The sequence below is a fragment of the Xyrauchen texanus genome, chromosome 5 (genome assembly GCF_025860055.1).
Source record: "Xyrauchen texanus isolate HMW12.3.18 chromosome 5, RBS_HiC_50CHRs, whole genome shotgun sequence".
Lineage (NCBI taxonomy): Eukaryota > Metazoa > Chordata > Actinopteri > Cypriniformes > Catostomidae > Xyrauchen > Xyrauchen texanus.
The window spans coordinates 4,745,324-4,767,242 of record NC_068280.1 but is presented as its reverse complement, the minus strand read 5'-3'; the positions used below and the strand labels follow the sequence as shown (position 1 = coordinate 4,767,242).

Sequence of the window (21,919 nt, the reverse complement as noted above, 5' to 3'; positions counted from 1 at the left end):
GAGAGGAAGACTGGGATATGTAATTACAGTAGGTCAACCGATTGGTTGAGAAAAGTATTCAAACATAAAATCTCTCCAATCATTAATTCACTCTCATGTCGCTCCAAATAGAGCTTTTACTGAATAATCGGTGCTGAGAGTTGCTTTTTTGGAACGATCGGTAAAAATCTGTTCCAATAGTTTTCATTTTTTTATTTCTCATGTTCCTGATCGTACAGTTAGAACATCTTGGTTCTACAGTTTAACAGCAACCTCTAGAGGTGACATAAATACAAACACTGACACTGCATGGGTAGGACTGGGCAATATATAGAATATTAACAATATAATCGCTAGGATTTTTTGACAATATGAAATTAAGCAATATCGTAATGATTTAAAAATGTTTACTATTTGGCCAATTACATAATTAAACTGCAAAATGCTGCAGTGAAAGACAAATAATTATTCTACAATTTGATTGTAGTCAACATGTGGCAAACTTTATTAATTGGACATGATTTGGAAGGTGAGGTCAAAGGAACTGCCTGCAGAGCTAAGAGACAGGATTGTGTCGAGGCACAGATCTGGGAAGGCCTACAAACAAAATTCGGCTGCACTTAATGTTCCCAAGAGCACATAATTCTTACAAAATGGAAGTTTAGAACAACTAGGACTCTTCCTAGAGCTGGCCACCTGGCCAAACTGAGCAATCGGGGGAGAAGAGCCTTGGTAAGAGAGGTAACCAAGAACCCGATGGTCACTCTGGTTAAGCTCCAGAGATCATGTGTGGAGATGGAAGAAACATTCAGAAGGACAACCATCACTGCAACACTCCACCAATCTTGGCTTTATGGCAGAGTGGCCTGACGGAAGCCTCTCCTAAAAAGCTCCTAAAGGACTCTGACTGCGAGAAACAAGATTCTCTGGTCTGATGAAATGAAGATTGAACTGTTTGGCCTTACTTCCAAGCATCATGTCTGGAGGAAACCAGGCACCGCACATCACCTGCACAATACCATCCCAACGGTGCTGTGGGGGTGTTTTTCAGCGGCAGGGAGTGGGGGACTGGTCAGGGTTGAATGAAAGCTGAGTGCAGCAAACTACAGAGATATCCTCAATGAAAAATGGTCCAGAGCACTCAGGACTTCAGACTGGGCAGAAGTTTCACCTTCCAACAGGACAATGACCCCAAGCACACAGCCAAGACAATGCAAGAGTGGCTTAGGGACAACTCTGTGAATGTCCCTTAGTGACCTGGACTTGAACCCAATCGAACATCTCTGGAGAGACCAAAAATAGCTGTCCAACGGCTGTCCCCATCCAACCTGAACATTGAGGCACTATGTGCCCATCATAGTAATAAAAGAAAAACTATCGGCCGATTAATCTGTTATCGGCATTTTCCACCACCTCGGCTATCTGTATCGGCAAAATCCACTATCGGTTGACCTCTAGTTCAAAACGCACGACTTTCTTATTTATTTAAAACACTAAAGAAGAACATTTTCTGAATCGCCTATTGGCTAAATTCAAAACAATGGCAGTACATAGTGACACACTTTAATGCTTAAAGCACCTACAAGAGTCATTAAGGTAATCCATGCGACTCGTGATTACTTCGCATGAAGCACAGACCATAATTTAAGTCGTTATTCACTCTAAAATCGTATTAAATAATTAACAAAGCCAGTAAACATGATGATCTTGCGACAGGAAGTGTCATGTTTGGTCAGGCAAGAACCAATTTTGGTTTGAGTCATTTCTCTTCCGTGTTTAAGGGCTACAGACTAATCAGAAACAAAAACAACCCTAAATACAAGATTGATTATCAAAGGGTCACACTTTATTTTACAGTATTCATGTTACTGTATAATTACATAGGTAATTACTGAGTAATACCAATAAACTACATGTAATTGCTTAAGAGCGCTGCTTGTACTTACATATTGTTATTACTACTGTAATGAATAATAGTAACAAGTCTGTTTCCTCTGGTTTCAGTGTGTTTTGCAGTACCTGACTCTGATTTTCCTTGTGTGTGTGCAGCATCAGGCCAAGTGACATCCGTTCACTGGTCACCTCGTGCTCCAGTCTGTCCTTCTGCTGCAGGAGTGACTCCTCCAGCAAACCCAACTCCTCCACCTGCACTTGCTTGAACTGCTCGTACCGCGCCTGTGCACTCCTCCGCGCCTCCTCCCCTCCCTCCTCCTCACCGTCGATCCGTGCCTCCTTTGCTCGGAGTAGCTCCTCCCTAAGCTCAGTGAGTGTCCGTCTTTCCTCCTCCAGGTGACGCGCCGCCTCCGGCGTCAGCAGGGTGGCCGCTTCCTCACTGCGCTCCCTCAGCTGCTCCTCAAGACGCCCGACCAGACTCAGCTGCTCCTTTTCTCGCTCCTCCAGACGTCTGAAGATTAAACACGTTTGTTTTGATATGCTTTCAAAATAAACCACTAGTCATGTTTCCATCCAAGATACTGATTTAATTTAATTATCAGCTAAATTGTAAAATATCTGCGAATAAAGAAGCGTTTCAAACCCATGTGTTTAAAAAAAACACACACAATTGGCACACAATAGAAATGAAAAAAGAGCCACTGCTGCTCTTTTGGAACAAATTAATTGGGGTTTAGAGTACGCAGACAAAGCGCACTGGGAACTTTGAGTTCTAGAAGTAACATTAACCAAAAATGTTGATGAATGTGTCCAGCATTTCAGAATAACAAAAGCAAAATCTTAATGCGCATATATACACATATGAGCCAAAACATTATGACCACCTCCCTAATATGCTGTTGGTCCTCCACGTGCCGCCAAAACAGTGCTGACCTGCCAAGTCATGGACTCGACAAGACCCTTGTGGTATCTGGCACAAAGACATTAGCAGCAGATCCTTCAAGTCCTGTAAGTTGAGAGGTTGGTCCAGGACATCCCACATATGTTCAATTGGATTTGGAAATTTGGAGGCTAGGGCAAAACTTCAACTCTTCATCATGTTCCTCAAACCATTCCCGAACAATGTGTGTAGTGCGGCAGGGTGAATTATCCTGCTGAAAGAGGCCACTGCCATCAGGGAATACCATTGCCATGAAGGGGTGTACCTGGTCTGCAATGATGTTTAGGTAGGGGACACGTGTCAAACTGATGTCCACATGAATGGCCAGACCCAGTGTTTCCCAGCAGAACATTTTCCAGAGCATCACATTCCCTCCACCATCTTGTTGTCTTCCCACAGTGCATCATGGTGCCATCACTTCCCCAGATAAACGGCACACACTTACATGGCCATCCACGATGTAAAAGAAAACGGGACTGATCATACCAGGTGATCTTCTTCCACTGCTCCAAGGTCCAGTTTGGACGTTCGCATGCCCATTGTAGGCACTTTCGACAGTGGACAACATGGGCACTCTGACCAGTCTGTGGCTATGCAGCCCCAAACGCAGCAGGGTGCAAAGCACTGTGTTGAAACACATTCCTCCCGTAACCATCATTACAAATTTCTGGGACTTGCACCACAGTAGACCTTCTGTCGGTACGGACCAAACAGGATAGCATTTGCTGCAGTCACGCATCGATGAGCCTTGGTGCCCAACACCCTGTCACCAGTTTGTGGTTTGTCCCTCCTCAGACCACTGTCAGTAGGTACTCACCATTGCTGACCGGCAGCACCCCACAAGCCTTGCCGTTTCAGAGATGCTCTGACTCAGCCATCTAACCATAACAATTTGGCCCTGTCAAAGTCGCTCAGGTCTTTACTCCTGCCCGTTTCTCCGGCATTCAACATGTTGATTATGAGAACTGGTTGTTTGTTTACCATCTAATCTACCCAGACCTCAACATGTGGCATTGTTAGTTCACTTCACCTGTGAGTGGTCATAATGTTTTGGCTCAGTGTATAATACTTTTGGTTCTCACTCTGAGTTTCACGATTTTCCTGTTGTTTGTGATTGTTGGATACTTTTTAACCAAGTAGTGTTGCTGATTTTTAGATTATACTTTTTATTATACTATATATTTCACAATGACAACAACTACTTGATACTGTTGTTGGATACACCAACATTAAAAAACACTTTTCTTATTTAATATATTTTTATTGGTTTATTAAAAGAAAATTGGATGGGGATTTTTGTCCGATTTTCTCCCCAATTTGGCGTGCCCCATTCCCAATGCTCTATAAGTCTTTATGGTGGCGTAGTGACTCCCCTCAATGTGGGTGGCAGAGTGCTGTGGTATTGTGTGCTGTGGTATTGGAATTGGTGAAATGTTGGTATTGTAACAACCCCACATCATAGTAAAACTTTTTCAGCCATATCATTGACGTTCTCACCTTCGTTCCAGCTGGAGTTTAACGGTCTGCTTCTCTCTCTCTCTTTTGAGGTGCTCCAGCTCACGAAAGAGCTCTGTTTGTTCTGCTTGCTCACGCTGGGATTGGGTCTTCTCGTGGTCCTCCTTTACCTCCTCCTCCTCCAGCTGCTGGTGTCTTCTCCGTTTCTGCTGCTCGTTTTGTTCTCGGTGTCTCTCTTCCTGAACACAGCAGACAGTTTGTCTTAAGGCCCATGATACTCCCATCAAACAAATGTCAAGATGTCATTAATTGTCACAAATACCATCTTAAAGTGATAGTTTATCCAAAATGAAAATCCTACGTATGGTGAAAATATTATTATTCTTCCCATCATGTTGTTTCAAACTCATATGGCTTTCTTCTTTGGAAGAAAGAGAATATTAACAAAAAAAACACACACCGTAAAACCACAGTAAAAGACATCATCAGAGAGAACTGGGAAGAGAGCTGTGACATGATGTGGATTGATGTCATCATCATAGAGGGCTGTGAGGAGAGCTTTTGGTGTTGGAGAAACTAGGTGGAGAGCTCTCAAGTCAAAGACGACTGGTAAGAGTGCTTTGACGTGACGTTGGCTGACGTTATTGTTCTAGAGGACTGGGAGGAGATATTTAATGTTGGAGAGAACTGGGAGGAGAGCCCTCAAGTCAAAGAAGACTGGTAAGGGTGCTATGACATGACGTTGGCTGACATCATTGTTGTAGAGGACTGGAAAGACAGCTTTGGCTTAACATTCCCTGAGATTGTCAAAGAGGATTGGGAGGAAAGCTTTGGTGTCAGAGAGAACTGGGAGGAGAGCTCTCTTGTTGATGAGGAGTGGGAAGAGAGCTCTGTCATGACGTTGACTGATGTCATTGTCGTAGAAAACTAGGAGGAGTGCTTTGACGTCACATTGGCTGACATCATTGCCATAGAGGACAGGGAAGAGAGATATGCATAGGATAGAACTCAGAGGAGAGCTCTTTTGTCGAATAAGAGTTGGAGGAGAGCTCTGACATGATGCTGATGTCTTTGTGGAGAGAATTCAACACCTGCACAGATCTCTGCCCACTGTCAGACCATCGCGCCACCATCTTCCCAGGAGCTACAGAATCTGGCCTTATTGCACCAGGCATCTCGGACCCTGGACAATTCTGACAGTGGAAGTAACCAGTCACCTTCTGTGGAAAAATACCATCAAAAATGTGGATGATGACTCAAGTAAATGGTCATCACAGTGACCAGGCTCAGAAACGCTGTGGGTACACTTGTGAGCAGCCCCATAAGTCTCTTGGCCCTGACTTCCCTTGAAGCTAAGGGAAATTGGCCGTCCTCATGTATTGTGTGCAAAACACGCAGCTGTGCAAAAAAATATTTTCATTGTTTTCGACTTTAAATAAATCAGCGCAACAAATTATTATTTTTTAGTGAGTATTTTCTCATTAAACATGTGTGCCAGCGCTAAAAATCAAAACAAGACAGTCTATGCTAATCGTGGTCCGACACATTTCGGAGTGCAACAATGTGCAAGATTGAGCTTGCATAAGTAGAAGCATCTAAAAACACACTAAAAACAGATTAATCAAGGTCCAAAACTTTTTCAGATTTGTTTACTTCAACCACATTTGGAGGTGGTCGAAAGTGGTCGAAAATGAGTGTGATCCAATTGGGCGCATAGTGTAAACGCTTACCCTTTAAACAGCAGCAAAGAACCACATACTTCACTCCGTAACACAGGTGTTTTAAACTTTGCCGGTTATGTGAGGCTTTGAAAGGATACAACCACCCGTTCGTGAAATTTAAAAGGGCGTATAAACGAACATGCTCAAAAACGTCACATTTTTGCGCTTTATCATGGAATAATACACTAATGTAATAATTGATGCATGTCATCAGAGAGCCTTCCTTCAAAATTCAAAACACAAGTGGTCAAATTAGATGCATATTACAACCAGGTGTAAACAGTGATGTGTCACGCTTGTCCACTTGAGATCGGATCGCCCAAAACACATTTTAATATCAGGTGTAAACAGGGATACAGTTTTATGAGCAGGAAGATACCAGAACAATTCCAGAATTATTTTGCATTATAGCAATGAAATGTAAATTTGTATTCAATATTAATAATGTTATTAAAAGCAACAACCATAAAGATCAAGTGTTTGATCAGCAGTCTGACCTGGAATCGCTCTTTCTCAGCAATCAAGTCTCTGAGGCGGCTTTCGATGTCCTGACTGCGTCTTCGCAGGCTCTCCTCCTGTCTGCGTATTTGCAGCTGCACCTGCTCAGACTCCTTTCTCTGAGACTCCACCTCCTGTTGCATGCGCTCAAGCTCAACCTTGTCGCTCTTCTGCTTCTCCTCCATCTCTTTGATCAGACGCCTACATCAACAGAAAAGCAAAGGGAAGGAAGGTGAATGGATAGGGTCAACAGTTAGGTCACATACCCATGAAACAAGACGAGAAGGAATTTATTACTTGGTGTAATGTAAAATAGTTTAGATTAAAATTTAGGTGTTTACGGTTGCAGAGCAATGTCGCAATTTGAAGCATTATTACAAAATTCAACTAATGTGTGATCACAGGTGTGTGTGTGTAAAAAAGATTGTCATTTAGAGCATTTATTTACTGAAAATGACAACTGGTCAAAATAACAAAATAGATGTAGTGTTTTCAGACCTTGAATAATGCAAAGAAGACAAGCTCATATTAATTTTTTAAGAAGTGTTCATAAATAACTTTTTGTTGGAATAACCCTGATTTTTAATCGCAGCTTTCATGCGTCTTGGAATGCTCTCTACCAGTCTTTCACATTCCTGTTGGGTGACAAATTCTAGACTATATAACAATTCCAGTGGGTCAGAAGTTTACTGTGCCTTTAAGCAGCTTTGTCGAAAATGATGTCAAGCCTTTAGACAATTAGCTTCTGATAGGCTAATTGGATAATTGGAGGTGTACCTGTGGATGTATTTTAAGGCCTACCTTCAAACTCAGTGATCAAAAATCTAAAGAAATCAGCCAAGACTTCAGAACAATAATTGTGGAATCCTTGAGAGCAATCTCCAAACACATGAAGGCACCACGTTCATCTGTACAAACAATAGTACGCAAGTATAAACACCATGTGACCACACAGCCATCAAATCACTCAGGAAGGAGACACATTCTGTCTCCTAGAGATGAACGTAGTTTAGTGCGAAAAGCGCAAATCAATCCCAGAACAACAGCAAAGGACCTTGTGAAGATGCTGGAGGAAACAGGTATAAGTATCTATATCCACAGTAAAACAAGTCCTATATCGACATAACCTGAAAGCCTGCTCCGTAAGGCAGAAGCCACTGCTCCAAAACACCATAAAAATACAGACTACAGTTTGCAAGTGCACATGGGGACAAAGAAATTTCCTCAGGTCTTATGAAACAAAAATTATGTTTGGAGGAAAAAGGGTGAGGCTTGCAAGCTAAAGATCATAATCCCAACCGTGAAGCATGGGGGTGGCAGCATCATGTTGTGGGGTGCTTTGCTGCAGGAGGGACTGGTGCACTTCACAAAATAGATGACATCATGAAGGAAGGAAAATTATGTGGATATATTGAAGCAATGTCTCAAGACATCATCCAAGAAGTTAAAGCCCGGTCGCAAATGGGTCTTCCAAATGGACAATGACCCCAAGCATACCTCCGAAGTTGTGGCAAAATGGCTTAAGGACAACAAAGTCAAGGTATTGGAGTGGCCATCACAAAACCCTGACATCAATCTGATAGAAAGTTTGTGGGCAGAACTGGAAAAGCATGTGCGAGCAAGGAGACTGTCAAACCTGACCCGACTCTGTCTGAAGGAATGGGCCAAAATTACAGCAACTTATTCTGAGAAGCTTGTAGAAAACATTTGAACCAAGTTAAACAATTTTAAGGCAATATGCAACCTTCACAATGTGTAAACTTCTGACCCACTGGGAATGTGATTAAAGAAATACAAGCTGAAATAAATCATTCTCTCTGTTATACTTCTGGCATGTCACATTCTTCAAATAAAGTAGTGATCCTAACTGACCTAAGACAGGGAATATTTTCTAGGATTAAATGTAAGGAATTGTGAAAAACTGAGATTAAATGCATTTGGCTAAAGTGTCTGTAAACTTCTGACTTCAACTGTACCTATAAATCATAAATCAAGAGACACTGATAATTTTTCCAGAGCTGTATAGATATGTACAAAAAAAGCACTTTGAATGTATCCCTTTTCTATTTTTGCACAGATGCCAGACTTTTTTTTTTTTTTGCTAAACATTCGTAAAATGTATGAAATCCCATTTTTGGGGGGTTTGCTTCAATCAAGTTCAAAACAAAAAGATAAAATAATCACAATAACATAATGTACCTTTCATTTCCAATTTAAATTAATGGATTAACCAGATTTTGCATTACCGCAAGGTTAAAATACAAACAATTTTTAGTTACATTTCTGTTATGTTTGTCATAGAATTAGTTGTACCTTTTTTGAGCTTATTTCTTGTTAAAGGAAGGGCTAAAAAAAATCTTATTAGTGTTTTATTGTAGTATTTGCATGTATTAATGGTTGTTGAATTTGTGGTCTGATTCACATGACAAACCTTTTATTTTCAAGTTTTTCCAGTTCTTCTCTTTGTTGCCTCTCAAACTCCAGTCTGAAACACACAAGACACAATCAGCTTCCACCCTTAAAACACACACACACACACACACACACACACACACACACACACACACACACACACACACACTGCATGCATTGCAAATATAAGCACATGCAGCAGAATACAAACCTTATAACAAACAAGCAATCAAATGTAAACACATCAAACTAAAGTGTCATGATGATGAAATGCAAGGGGACAAATAACATTTCACTAGCATGAAATGGAGAGACCGAACCCACAAAAATTGTCTAAAAAAAACAAAAAACGACAGTAAACACTAGTTGTGTGTTTGTTCTACCTGAGAAAGATGGGTCCCTTTTCAGTGAAGAGACTGTTATAAAAGAGTGCAGAGAGAGGAGACATTACCAGAGATCCAGACTCTTCAGTTTGAACTCCTTTTTATCCTAAGTATGTCTCAAATGTTAGCTTGTGACCATTACATTAAATCAATTTTATAAATTATATTTTGCTCAAAGTTAGTGATTTTTGTGCCTTTAGTGACACCATATGGAATTGCAAAAAAAAAAAAAAAATCTTTCTTCAAACACCATTCCCTTGTGCCACTGATCGTTTTTTTTTTCTAAACTTTGCTTACATATTTTGTTTGCAATTTAATAAAATCACATTTCTTTTGACAGTTTGAGTTTGAATAGTCTTGGCCTGTTTGAACATTCCTTTAATATAAGTCATCCACTGTGCAAAAATTGTAATTCAGATCAGTTAGAAAACACATGGCACACCAAGTCAGAACAGTCTGAAGGTCTGTGCCAAGTTTTGTGCATGTAGCTTGAAAGCTCTAAACAAATGATGTAGAATAACAGTTTCTTGGCCAGTATATATATTTTACTTATTCAATATTCAAACTTAATAACAGCCTGTTTCGATTGAAAAATTATTTACTGCATTCAAAACAAATACAAAGACATATTTTAGAAGTATTACATTATTTACGTATGCTTTTACAAGCAGTATGCAATGTGGTGGTGGAGACAGGGTCCAGTTCACCCCCCTAGATCTTCCATAGTGGTATAAGACCCCGTTTCCACCTGGTATTAAGATGGGTTTCAAGTGGTCAGCCATAAATACAGGTCTAAACAGGGTCCGCATACGAATGTAGTCAAAAACGCATGTGACCACATCACACGAGGTGTAAACGCTAATCCATCCTGTACGAGTCCTAACAGCAGAGAAGTGCCTCCCTTGCCTGTCAATCAACCGCTGTGCTAATACAAGAGTATAAAGTTTGAGAGTTTCAAGCTGCTTTAAAAGGAAATAACCGTCCGATCTGAAAAATAAAAAAAAAGTTTATACCTACACAATCACGAGAACTTCACGGATCTTCTTTAGTGTGTCTGATATCAACACAGATGACAAGCACGAACACCTGAAGCTCCTTTAATAAAGGTGATCCAGTAAATAACGGATAATTCTGCATGCTTAAATTCAATTTCAACTACATCTGGGAGAAACAGCGAGCCATTTTTTTTCGCCCTTTCTTTTCGCCCTTTCTTTGTCTTTACTTAATTTGTTGCACTTTATTATCATTCAGAAACGCACTGATATAGTGTTTGATGTATGTCGTCATCAAACGGAGACCTTCCCCTCCAAATCCGAACACAAGTGGTCACAGGAGACGCATTTAACTGACCAGGTATAAACAGCGATGGGTCTCACCAGACCACATGTGATCGGATCACCCAAGACGCATCGAAATACCAGGTGGAAATGGGGCCTTAGATCATCAATTGATCGTAACTCTAATGTTTGTGATCAAAGAATGTGCGATTGCCTTGTCAATAGTCCAAATATAACATTTACATTTATGCATTTGGCAGACACTTTTATCCAAAGCGACTTACAGTGCACTTATTACAGGGACAATCCCCCCCGGAGCAACCTGGAGTTAAGTGCCGTGCTCAAAGACACAATGGTGGTGGCTGTGGGGATTGAACCAGCAACCTTCTGATTACCAGTTATGTGCTTTAGCCCACTACGCCGCCACCACCGCCACTCCAAGTATATAACAACAGCAGCTGCGGAGTAAATATCTATGACATCGATCACATGAAAAATTTGAATTTTTTTGCCCCGTTCCACCGATCCTGATGGAAAGCCCAAATCCCCAATAATCTATTGGAAACAGGTCCACAAAAAGCACTTTTTGGTCATTTTTAGCCCATTGAAAGCAGTTATTTTCTGGGGAGTCAATAGAACTGTATGTTTGTCAGTACAGTAACTTCATCTATAGTGAGATGTTTTAAGAATATAGTTATATATTCTTAAAATATGGTAGACACCATGTATGAATATACCACATTTCATGATGATCAGCCCATTCACAACTGAAAGTATTGGCAGCTATAATTTGATGGCTGTTGATTTGCTCAACCAAATGTTTGCAGTTATTAGTTAATTTTTTTAGTTTTGGAGCCCACTTTGGGCGAAATTTGACAAAATTCAGTGTGCTTCCTAAGAATATCCTGGTGTCTTTGTGCACCAAATTTCGTTGGACTTTGCATTCAGAAGATTAATGTCAAAGAGGAGTACGCCCAAAAATGTACTATTAGAAGTTAACGAAAAGGGTTGAGCGAATTTGGATGCTAATTTAAATACTATTTGCCAAAGAGGGCTTCTGAGCTGTTGCATGAGCCAATTCATCACATACTTTATCCCACATTTACATTGGTTGATAATGTTTTGGCCACCAATATGTCATGCATCCCTATTGTTTAAGTTTGGTAGGAGAGGATCACTGGCAAGCAGGGTTTAAAGAGGATCACTGGCAAGCGGGGTTTAAAGTCAGGATGGGGGTTTGTGAGTATTCTGCGAGCGGTTTTATTGCACTGGGCATCAGCAGTACCAGCAATGGCATCGGAGGGCATGAAGAGAGAGGAAGATGGAGAGAGGAGAGAAGAGGAGAATCCTGGGAAGGAAGAGAGGGATGAGGGCTGTGGAAGTGGTGTGGGGAGGAAGATATCACTCACGCTGTTGCACACACTTAATCACACACACATAGCGACTTACCCAGGGTTATACAGCATGACTGTGGAGAGGTTTTCACAGGAATTGGACAGATCAGACATGGATAAACTCAGGCTGGTCAGAATGCCACTCTGGAGAACAGAAGCAGTCACATGGAATAATCAAAAAATTAAACGTTTACTCATTTATCATGTAATACCAAACCCATTTACTGATATTACTGCATGGAACACAAATATATATATATTTTTTTAAGAATCTTCAAGCAGCTCTTTTTCAAAGAATGAGAGTTCATAGTGATCATGACTTTAATGATTCAAAAAGGAGAACAAAATAATCATTGTAAAAATGGCCTCTCCACTGATGGCAAAATGCTCTTTTTGGTGCTTTAGAAACATGGTCACTATGAACTGTCAAAAACTCTGTGAAGATTCTTCAAAAAATTCCCTTTTGTATTCCTAGAGACAAAAAAACAGCGTACGTATTTGATACAACAAAAAGGTGACTGACAAATTGGAACACATCATCACAGCAGTTTCAAGATCTGTGCATCAATATCTCTTACTTTTCTCTTCTCTCTTAATTTAGCTGCCTCTTTAGGATGATTAAATCGGAACATATTGGTCCTGCCAAGGAGAATGACAGCACCTGAGATAAACAGAAAACCGATGGTTAAACAGACATACAGACAGATATATAGAATGATAGATAGAGCAATGGATGGAACGATGGATAGAAAGACAGACAGAGAGAGAGAGAGATAGATAGATAGAACCGGACCATGGATAGAACCATATATGAATAAAACAACAATACAATGAATAGAATGGATAGAATGATGGATAGATGAATAAAACAATAGAAATATGGATAGATAGAATGATAGACAGACAGAACTATAGACAGTCAGACAGATAGATAGAGCACCATGGAAAGAGCCATAGATGGATAAATATGGTGGATAGAACGATGGAAAGATGGATATATAGAATGAGAGACAGATAGAACCATAGATGATAAAATGATAGAAAGATGGATAGATGAATAGAGCGATGGACAGGCAGAACGATAGAACGATGGATAGATAGAATGACAGAACGATGTATAGATACAATGATAGAATGATTGAAGGAATGATAGATGGATAAAATGAAAGAACAATGGATTGCACAATATAACGATTAATGGAGAGATGGATAGAACAATGGATTGAACGATATAATGATGTATGGATGGATGGAACAGATTGATCGAAGGTTAGATAGAATGATAGACAGATACAGACAGACAGACAGATAGAACAATAGAAAGAACGATGGATAAAACTATAGATGGATAAAACGATAGAACAATAGATGGATAGAACAATGGATGGATAGGTGGATAGAATGATAGAATGATAGATACAGACAGATAGATAGAACGATAGCAAGAATGGTGGATAGACCATAGATGGATAGAATGATAGTTAGATTGGATAGAACAATAGAAAAATAGATGGATAGAATGATGGATGGAACGATAGATGGATAGAATGATAGAACAATGGATAGAACGATAGATGGATAGAATGATAGAACAATGGATAAAACAATAGATGATAGAATGATAGAACAATGGATAGAATGATATATGGATAGAATGATAGAACAATGGATAGAATGATATATGGATAGAATGATAGAACAATGGTTAGAAGGATAGATGGATAGAATGATAGAACAATGGATGGATAGAATGATAGATGGATAGAACGATAGAACAATGGATAGAACGATAGATGGATAGAATGATAGAACAATGGTTAGAACGATAGATGGATAGAATGATAGAACAATGGATAGAACAATAGATGGATAGAATGATAGAACAATGGTTAGAACGATAGATGGATAGAATGATAGAACAATGGTTAGAACGATAGATGGATAGAATGATAGAACAATGGATGGAACGATAGATGGATAGAATGATAGAACAATGGTTAGAACGATAGATGGATAGAATGATAGAACAATGGATGGAACGATAGATGGATAGAATGATAGAACAATGGTTAGAACGATAGATGGATAGAATGATAGAACAATGGATGGAACGATAGATGGATAGAATGATAGAACAATGGTTAGAACGATAGATGGATAGAATGATAGAACAATGGATGGAACGATAGATGGATAGAATGATAGAACAATGGATGGAACGATAGATGGATAGAATGATAGAACAATGGATGGAACGATAGATGGATAGAATGATAGAACAATGGATAGAATGATAGAACAATGGATAAAACAATAGATGATAGAATGATAGAACGATAGATGGATAGAATGATAGAACAATGGATAGAACAATAGATGGATAGAATGATAGAACAATGGATAGAACAATAGATGGATAGAATGATAGATGGATAGAATGATAGAACAATGGTTAGAACGATAGATGGATAGAATGATAGAACAATGGATAGAACAATAGATGGATAGAATGATGGATGAATGGATGGATGGGTGGATAGAACGATGGATAGTACGACAGACAGATAATCAGACAGACAGACAGATAGATAAATAGATAATGTTTGAATTTTTGACTGATAGAGTTTGAATAGTGGCCATTTGAACTATCTGTCAATGTAAGTCTATTGAATTTGTCCGATTTTTTATTGTTTGTTGTATGAAAACCGTAATTTCGATCAGATCAAAAAGTCATAGTTCAAGGATGAGGATTTTGGTCTTGGTTCAGGGATTTTTTTTAAAACCCCTAAACCAATTTAGTATAAATTTTACACGTTTAAAACATTTTTGTAAGAGTATAGTAATTGAGAGAGGTTTATATTTATACCCTGGTTGAGCTGGCAGTGCTCTGTGATTTGCACTCCATTGACTGAACACTGCGCATCATTCAGAGGAATCAGCGTGACCGTTCCATTCTGATTCTCTATCTGACAGTGCTCACTCTCCAGACCCAGACCATGAAGAACTATTCAGACAGATAGAGAGAAAGAGCATTTACACATGCTTTATGACTGCGGTTACCGTTTCTGACAAATAACTGTTCAGACAATACAGCATATTATAAAACGCAAATGAATGTGAGTGAACTGAACAGATAAAACTGATCAAATAAGACCAGTAATGAAAGCAGATCAGACTGGTATACTCACTGATGTCCTGTTCATTAGTGGCATCTTCCCGACCAACATATGTCCTACCCTCCTGTAAAAACACACAAACACAATGCATTTATTCATCACACATCTAAAAACGATCCTGAACACAGACTGGTTCTTTGATTACATTTTAAGGTCAAATTGTTAAAAATGCAATTAATAATGAATAATCTCTTTGTTAATGGTTATCTTTGCCTGATGTATGTTTAGTACCTTTAAATGATAGAGAATAATGCCAGTGCTGAGCAGATCATCATCAATGCCAATGAGATGAGGAAGCTCTGAGTCCAAAATCACTCCGATTCCTTCCTTCCTCAGGGCCAGAGTGTCCTCCTATATAACAAAAAACACACAACACACACTTAAGGTTTTACGGTCAGGATCCAAAATGAACACTTGTGACAAATGCAAATAACAATTTATTCAGTTGGCTGTTAACTTCATTAACAACACAGTAGGGAGTTCAAATCGGATTTTAAGATTGGTAATCTGACCCTCATTAATGTAAGGGATTTCCATAATACAAATCTGTATAGTCACTGTGACAAACCTTCAGGATGTTCTGGGTTTCATTCCATTTGTTCGTCCATTCCTTGGTTAGCTCTAAAACCTGCCGGAGAGAAACACACACATTTCATACACTGCCAAAGACAGTATGACACAGAGGACAGTGTGTCTGTTGCAATGTGACAATGACAGGTATGAAAGGTAGGTTACCCTGGCTTCATTTTGATGCAGTTCCTCCTCCATACTTAATGCTGTGGGAGAATCAAGCAGTGCTATCTGAAAAAGACAAATAATAGTAAATATGTTAAAATAAAGCAATAAGGATTGATCTTAAAGGCCTATAGTTATTATCAGAATATGAAATTCTTCTGCCAAGTAATAAAGTTTATTAGCCAAACTGTTGCAAATCGATGTAGCAAACTTGGTGCAATAACACAAAGTGTGTCAGAAGTGTGCAATTATCTGAGTTTTAGCACGGCTTGTTAGTAATAATTGTTTAACACTTTAAATCTGAGGGTGTTTAAAAAATAAAATAAAAATGTATCCCCTTTTGTTAAAATTTGGAATGCCCAATTCCCACTACTTAGTAGGTCCTCGTGGTGGTGCGGTTACTCGCCTCAATCCGGGTGGCGGAGGACAAGTCTCAGTTGCCTGTGCTTCTGAGACGTCAATCCGCGCATCTTATCAAGTGGCTCGTTGTGCATGACACCGCTGAGACTCCGCGTGTGGAGGCACATGCTACCCTCCACGATCCACGCACAACTTACCACGCGCCCCACTGAGAGCGAGAACCACTAATCATGACCACAAGGAGGTTACCCCATGTGACTCTACCCTCCATAGCAACCGGGCCAATTTTGTTGCTCAGGAGACCTGGCAGGAGTCACTCAGCACACCCTACATTCGAAATTGTGACTCTAGGGGTGGTAGTCAGCATCAATACTTGCTGAGCTACCTAGGCCCCAGCTCTGAGGGTGTTTTTAAAGATTTCCTGTTTCAGTGGCATACCCAAAATTAAAGGGTGTGGCACCGAAAAACTGCTTGCAGTCTTGCATAGCTTGCAGATATGATTTTAGTAATGACATTTCACAGAATGACTTTCCTTCTGTGCCATTTGAGTCATCATTGAGTTTGTGTAATGTACTTGGCGCCATCTCCTGGTGGCCATATGTAACATTGTGCTTTGTGTGGATTATCTAATGATCTCTGCATCTGATTACCTTGTGTGTGTGTGCTTGTCTGAAAGATAATCACCTCCTCTAAGTAATGGCATGTGATATTTTATGTTCCATTTCATTAAGTTATAAGTGAAAATGTGGCATAAACAACCAACATAAATGTCAAAGTCATACTTGGCTTTGATGCACAGATCTTGAAATTTCTAAGATTTCAAACTATACCTATTTTGTGTTGGTCAAGCTATCAATATTTTGGGAATGTTCTTTTTTTTGGCGGGCCCATCCGAGCTTAAAGGGTTAACCCTGACCCAGTTTATCAGGTAATTACAATTCCATTTAATATAATGAGGCATTGAAACATTGTTTTGTTGTTCTTAACCTTTTATGGTAAATAATATTTAAATAACAGACCTGATTTCCCTGTGCGAGCAGAGCTTTGAGTCGAGCAATCTCCGCGCGGAGTTCTCGGATAAGTCTGACGTTGGACTCTTCGTTAATCGTAGGTTTGTTGATTATGTTTTTGGCACGGTTAGCATAGCGTAACGTGCTCAATGTCTCGCCGTAATTCACATCCGCAGGTGATATAGCTGAAAAACCAAAAACGCAAATAAATCAATGCACAGAACATTCAACAAGCCAAATCAAGCTGCCGTAATGAGGGTGTGTGATTGTTCACCCACTTGCGATCATGATGGTTTTGGAGTTTCCTCCCAGACTGTCCTTCAGTAGCCAAGTGAGCACAGAGTCTCTGTATGGAACAAACACCTGCTTCTTCTTCAAATGACTGTTTCCTCCTTCCTGAGACAGATCAGCTACAAACACAGATAGAGTCATTATCACAATATCTGTTAAGAGAGACCAATTCAAATGTGTTGAAGAAAGTTCTGGCATCTGCACCTTTAAGAAAGCAGGAAAATAGAGCACAACAGTCGGAAGTAAAATCCCATTCATGTTCTCCATAACTTTTTTATTACTAATCACTTCAAATAAACCTTTCAAGACAGACCATGGCAGTAGAGATGAGAACTAAGGTGGTGAAAAAAGTTGATAACTGAAACTGCTAGTATCTAAAAACTATATATTGAATGCGTTGAAAAAATCGTAGTATTTCCTTACTGGGACGGTCACAGACATTGAGGCAACAAGAATCGAAAATGAATGATATCCCAAAATGAAATCCCAATAATGTGGACTTCTGAAATACACCAGGGACTTTTATTTTGAAAAGTTGATTAATCAAACGATTAAACAATGGGCTACTTGCATTGAGCCTCACGACGTACTTCTAGTCACTAGTTTCCGGTTAAATGTGTTTATGTGAACCGTAGTTGCCTAATTCCAGAAACGCCACTTAAAATGAGTGTTCAAAAGAGGATTTTAGGGTACGGATCTTTTCAGAGATAGGAAAAAGAATATTATGAACATTACCGTGTACAGCTTCTTCAAAATTCAGTGGACGAGCATTTTACTGAGCTTTAATTCAGTGAAGTGACTAACATTTATTATCTTGTTACAATGGCACCTGTCAATGGGTGGGATATATTAGGCAGCAAGTGAACAATCAGTTCTTGAATTTCATGTGTTGGAAGCAGAAAAAATGGGCAAGCGTAAGGATCTGAGTGACTTTGACAAGGGCCAAATTGTGATGGCTAGACGACTGGGTCAGTGCATCTCCAAAACGGCAGGTCTTCTGGGGTGTTCCCGGTATGCAGCGGTTAGTACCTACCAAAAGTGGTCCAAGGAAGGAAAACTGGTGAATCGGCGACAGAGTCATGGGCACCGAAGCCTCACTGATGCATGTGGGGAGCGAAGACTAGCCTGTCTGGTCTGATCCCACAGAAGAGCTACTGTAGCACAAATTGCTGAAAAACTTAATCCTTCACCTTCATAATTGAAAGGTGTCAGAACACACAGTGCATCGCAGAGTGCCCATGCTGACTCTTGTCCACTGCCGAAAGTGCCTACCATGGGCATGTGAGCGTCAGAACTGGACCATGGAGCAATGGAAGAAGGTTGCCTGGTCTGATGACTCACGTTTTCTTTTAGATCATGTGCACGGCCGGGTGCATGTGCGTAATTTTCCCGGGGAAGAGATGGTAGCAGGATGCACTATGGGAAGAAGGCAAGCCGGCGGAGGCATCATGATGATCTGGGCGATGTTCTGCTGGGAAACCTTGGGTTCTAGCATTCATGTGGATGTTACTTTGACATGTACCACCTACCTAAACATCGTTGCAGACCAGGTACACCCCTTCATGGCAACGGTATTCCCTGATGGCAGTGGCATCTTTCAGCAGGATAATTCACCCTGTCACACTGCAAAAATTGTTCAGGAATGGTTTGAGGAACACAACAAAGAGTTCAAGGTGTTGACTTGGCCTCCAAATTCCCCAGATCTCAATCCGATTGAGCATCTATGGAATGTGCTGGACCAATAAGACTTAAAGTATCTGCTGCTATGTCTTGCTGCCAGATACCACAGGACATCTTCAGAGGTCTTGTGGAGTCCATACCTAGACGGGTCAGAGCTGTTTTGACGCCACAAGTGGGACTTTCACGATATTACCCATAATCCTAGTGAGGTTTTTTTTTTATTGGAGAAAATGAATGGAAAAAAGAAAGGCTGTTTAAAAAAATGGACAGCAAATGTTGTGCTTCATAGTACAGTATACAAATTCAGCTTTATGCTACGTACAGTTCTTCTCACCTAAGGCTGAGATGACATTGCCCAGAGTGACAAGTGATTTGTTGATGTTGCCTCCCTCTTTGAGACGCACACCAGTGGCTCCTGTAGCGTCAGCCCTCTCACTTCCTGCCAGATCCACCAGGTGAATCTTACTTATTGTCTCACTCGGCATCTCTGCATCAAACTTTGCCTGAGGAGAAAAGACAATGCATCACCTTTTTAGTGTATGTGAAGGTACGAGTACATTTAGTCCTATAGCAGACGCTTTAATCCAAAGTGATTTATAAATGAGAATCACAAGATATTCATTTTAAAGAAGTAACCAGAAGCTAGATCCGATGTTATAGGTGGTACAGGTGAATATATAATTGTATTGCTGGTTTTGTTTCATACTGCACAATTACCTGTGTGAAGTTGATGGTGAAGATGGCATGAGAGCGGCTGCTGGCATCGTTCATGCCAGTGCTGGCCGTCGTGCGGTTGATGTTTCCTGCCTCCATCAGCTCCTCCACATCACTGTAGTTCTGCACTAGGTGTTTCGACAGGTCTGAAAAGAGTGAGGAACAATCTTTAAGAACTTACAGTGACTATGAATGCAGAAACCTTTTAATGCAATGTCAATGAGCTTTATAACATTTGAACGTTTATTAATGCATTGATCAATATATGTAGATTTGTTTATGGTTTTGTCTCATGGTCTCACCTTCCACATAGGGTCCGTCTTTAGGGTGCTCTCTGACTCGGAGGTTGTACGTCTTCGCCAGTTTTCTCCTTAACAAGTCACGCACTCGTTCATTGTAAATCTCCAAATAACTGCCATCAAAACCAAAAACCAAAAATAAGTGCGGGTTTTCTGGATGGATGCTGCAACTGGCCCTGACTTTGAAGATTTTTCAATGGAAAAATATAATTAGTTGAAGGGTGTAATGTCTGCACCACTAGCGGCACCAAACAGAGTCAGAATCAATTTGTTTGAATGGTAAATTTGGTTGAACATTGGCTAAACCAATGGGGCGGGACAATTACACACATTAGCTATAACCTGTGAGCCTTTTTTCAACACATACAGCAGCCGAAGACTATCAGACCTGTACTCGACTCACCTCACTTCTGTACGGAAAGAAGCTTCATCTCTCCGAGTCATTCCAGAGATTCGGCTGAATAATCCTTCACAGATCCGTGGAATTAAACCAACATCACCCTAAAGTACAAACAGTCACGATTCTGAGCCAATATTCAAATGTAGAACTCCCTTCTAAGAGAGTTAACAAACGCACAGTGTGTACCAAAAGTCCAAGACAACTAGTAATCATGCTTCTATTTCAATGTGGCCTCAGACTTTTGGAAGCCACTATTCGTCTGTAATAACAAAACAAACGAAAACATTATTTTGGCAGGAGAAAATACTTCAGCTGCATTTATGCGATAGATCTTCTCTTACAGGGATGCCCATCATGGTGTGTGACTTCCCCGACCCGGTCTGGCCGTAAGCGAAGATGCAAGCGTTGTATCCTTCAAATGCGGCCTTCAAAACATCAGTGCCTAAATCCTTAAACACCTACAAACACACAATTTCACATTCACTTGCCATAAATGACCCATAACAAATACAGTGGCCATGTCATTTTGATGCCTGTATGGTGTATTTTATGTTTCCCTAATGTTTATTTTATTAAATGATATACATATGAACCGTCTGGAACTATATTAGTCTGCTTTTCAAAATGCCACATGATCAATTAAAGTTCATCAAGAGTGACCTTTCCGAAGCAATAATTAATACACATTTTAAGTAAGAAAATAACAAGAAACATAACTATTCTCATAAAATATAATGAAATGTGATGAGTCACACAGGGACTTCTAGAAACATCTGATTATTGTTTTCATCATAATTTTAACAATAGTTTACCGTAGAAAGTACACGTATTCTCGTTAAACGTAATATAAGATTTCACCATAAAATTGCACGTTTTGTCTTGATAAAAATATGATAATTTTTTATAGTATATGTTAATGTACTACCCGTTAACCAATAAAGATTTTTTTGTTACCGTAGCATTTTTACTTTGTATTACCGTTAATGTTACGGACATTTTTGTTACACGGTCAAACTCTAAATTTGAAAACATTTGACACTAGTGATGTTTTAAGAAAATTTCAAGCTAAATTTCACTTGCAAGCAGAATATTTTAATTGGGCATCATTTTATGCCGAAATGTTGTAATTTTCAAGACTTTCAGAATTTGTATTTACAAAAATGACCTGAATCTCTTGTGATGTATTTACATACACTGTTAGCACTGTTACACATTGTTAGTAGAGGAAGATTTAAGCTCCAAGTGTATTAAAAGTGCCCGAAGTTGAAGAAACACCCATTCATGAAAATGGTTGAACATCAC

The 21,919-nt window shown here is 39.8% G+C and overlaps 1 protein-coding gene across 2 annotated transcripts in view; it reads right to left on the bottom strand.

Moving 5' to 3' along the window:
* The window catches only part of LOC127643446 (kinesin-like protein KIF16B), a 37,229-nt gene that overhangs the window by 12,312 nt on the left and 2,998 nt on the right, over positions 1-21,919 (bottom strand). Inside the window, exons 4-22 of one of the 2 annotated variants that reach the window (XM_052126210.1) lie at positions 20,959-21,075; positions 20,621-20,718; positions 20,221-20,330; positions 19,922-20,064; positions 19,539-19,707; positions 17,512-17,643; positions 17,243-17,418; positions 15,864-15,929; positions 15,697-15,756; positions 15,360-15,479; positions 15,141-15,192; positions 14,819-14,956; positions 12,531-12,613; positions 12,008-12,096; positions 9,282-9,314; positions 8,918-8,971; positions 6,486-6,687; positions 4,310-4,506; positions 1,999-2,383 (exon numbers count right to left, since the gene is read on the bottom strand). In XM_052126210.1, the coding sequence (XP_051982170.1) occupies positions 1,999-2,383; positions 4,310-4,506; positions 6,486-6,687; positions 8,918-8,971; positions 9,282-9,314; positions 12,008-12,096; positions 12,531-12,613; positions 14,819-14,956; positions 15,141-15,192; positions 15,360-15,479; positions 15,697-15,756; positions 15,864-15,929; positions 17,243-17,418; positions 17,512-17,643; positions 19,539-19,707; positions 19,922-20,064; positions 20,221-20,330; positions 20,621-20,718; positions 20,959-21,075 (2,424 nt within the window). The remainder of the gene's footprint in view (positions 1-1,998; positions 2,384-4,309; positions 4,507-6,485; positions 6,688-8,917; positions 8,972-9,281; positions 9,315-12,007; positions 12,097-12,530; positions 12,614-14,818; positions 14,957-15,140; positions 15,193-15,359; positions 15,480-15,696; positions 15,757-15,863; positions 15,930-17,242; positions 17,419-17,511; positions 17,644-19,538; positions 19,708-19,921; positions 20,065-20,220; positions 20,331-20,620; positions 20,719-20,958; positions 21,076-21,919) is intronic. The other variant, XM_052126211.1, reaches the window with a different exon arrangement.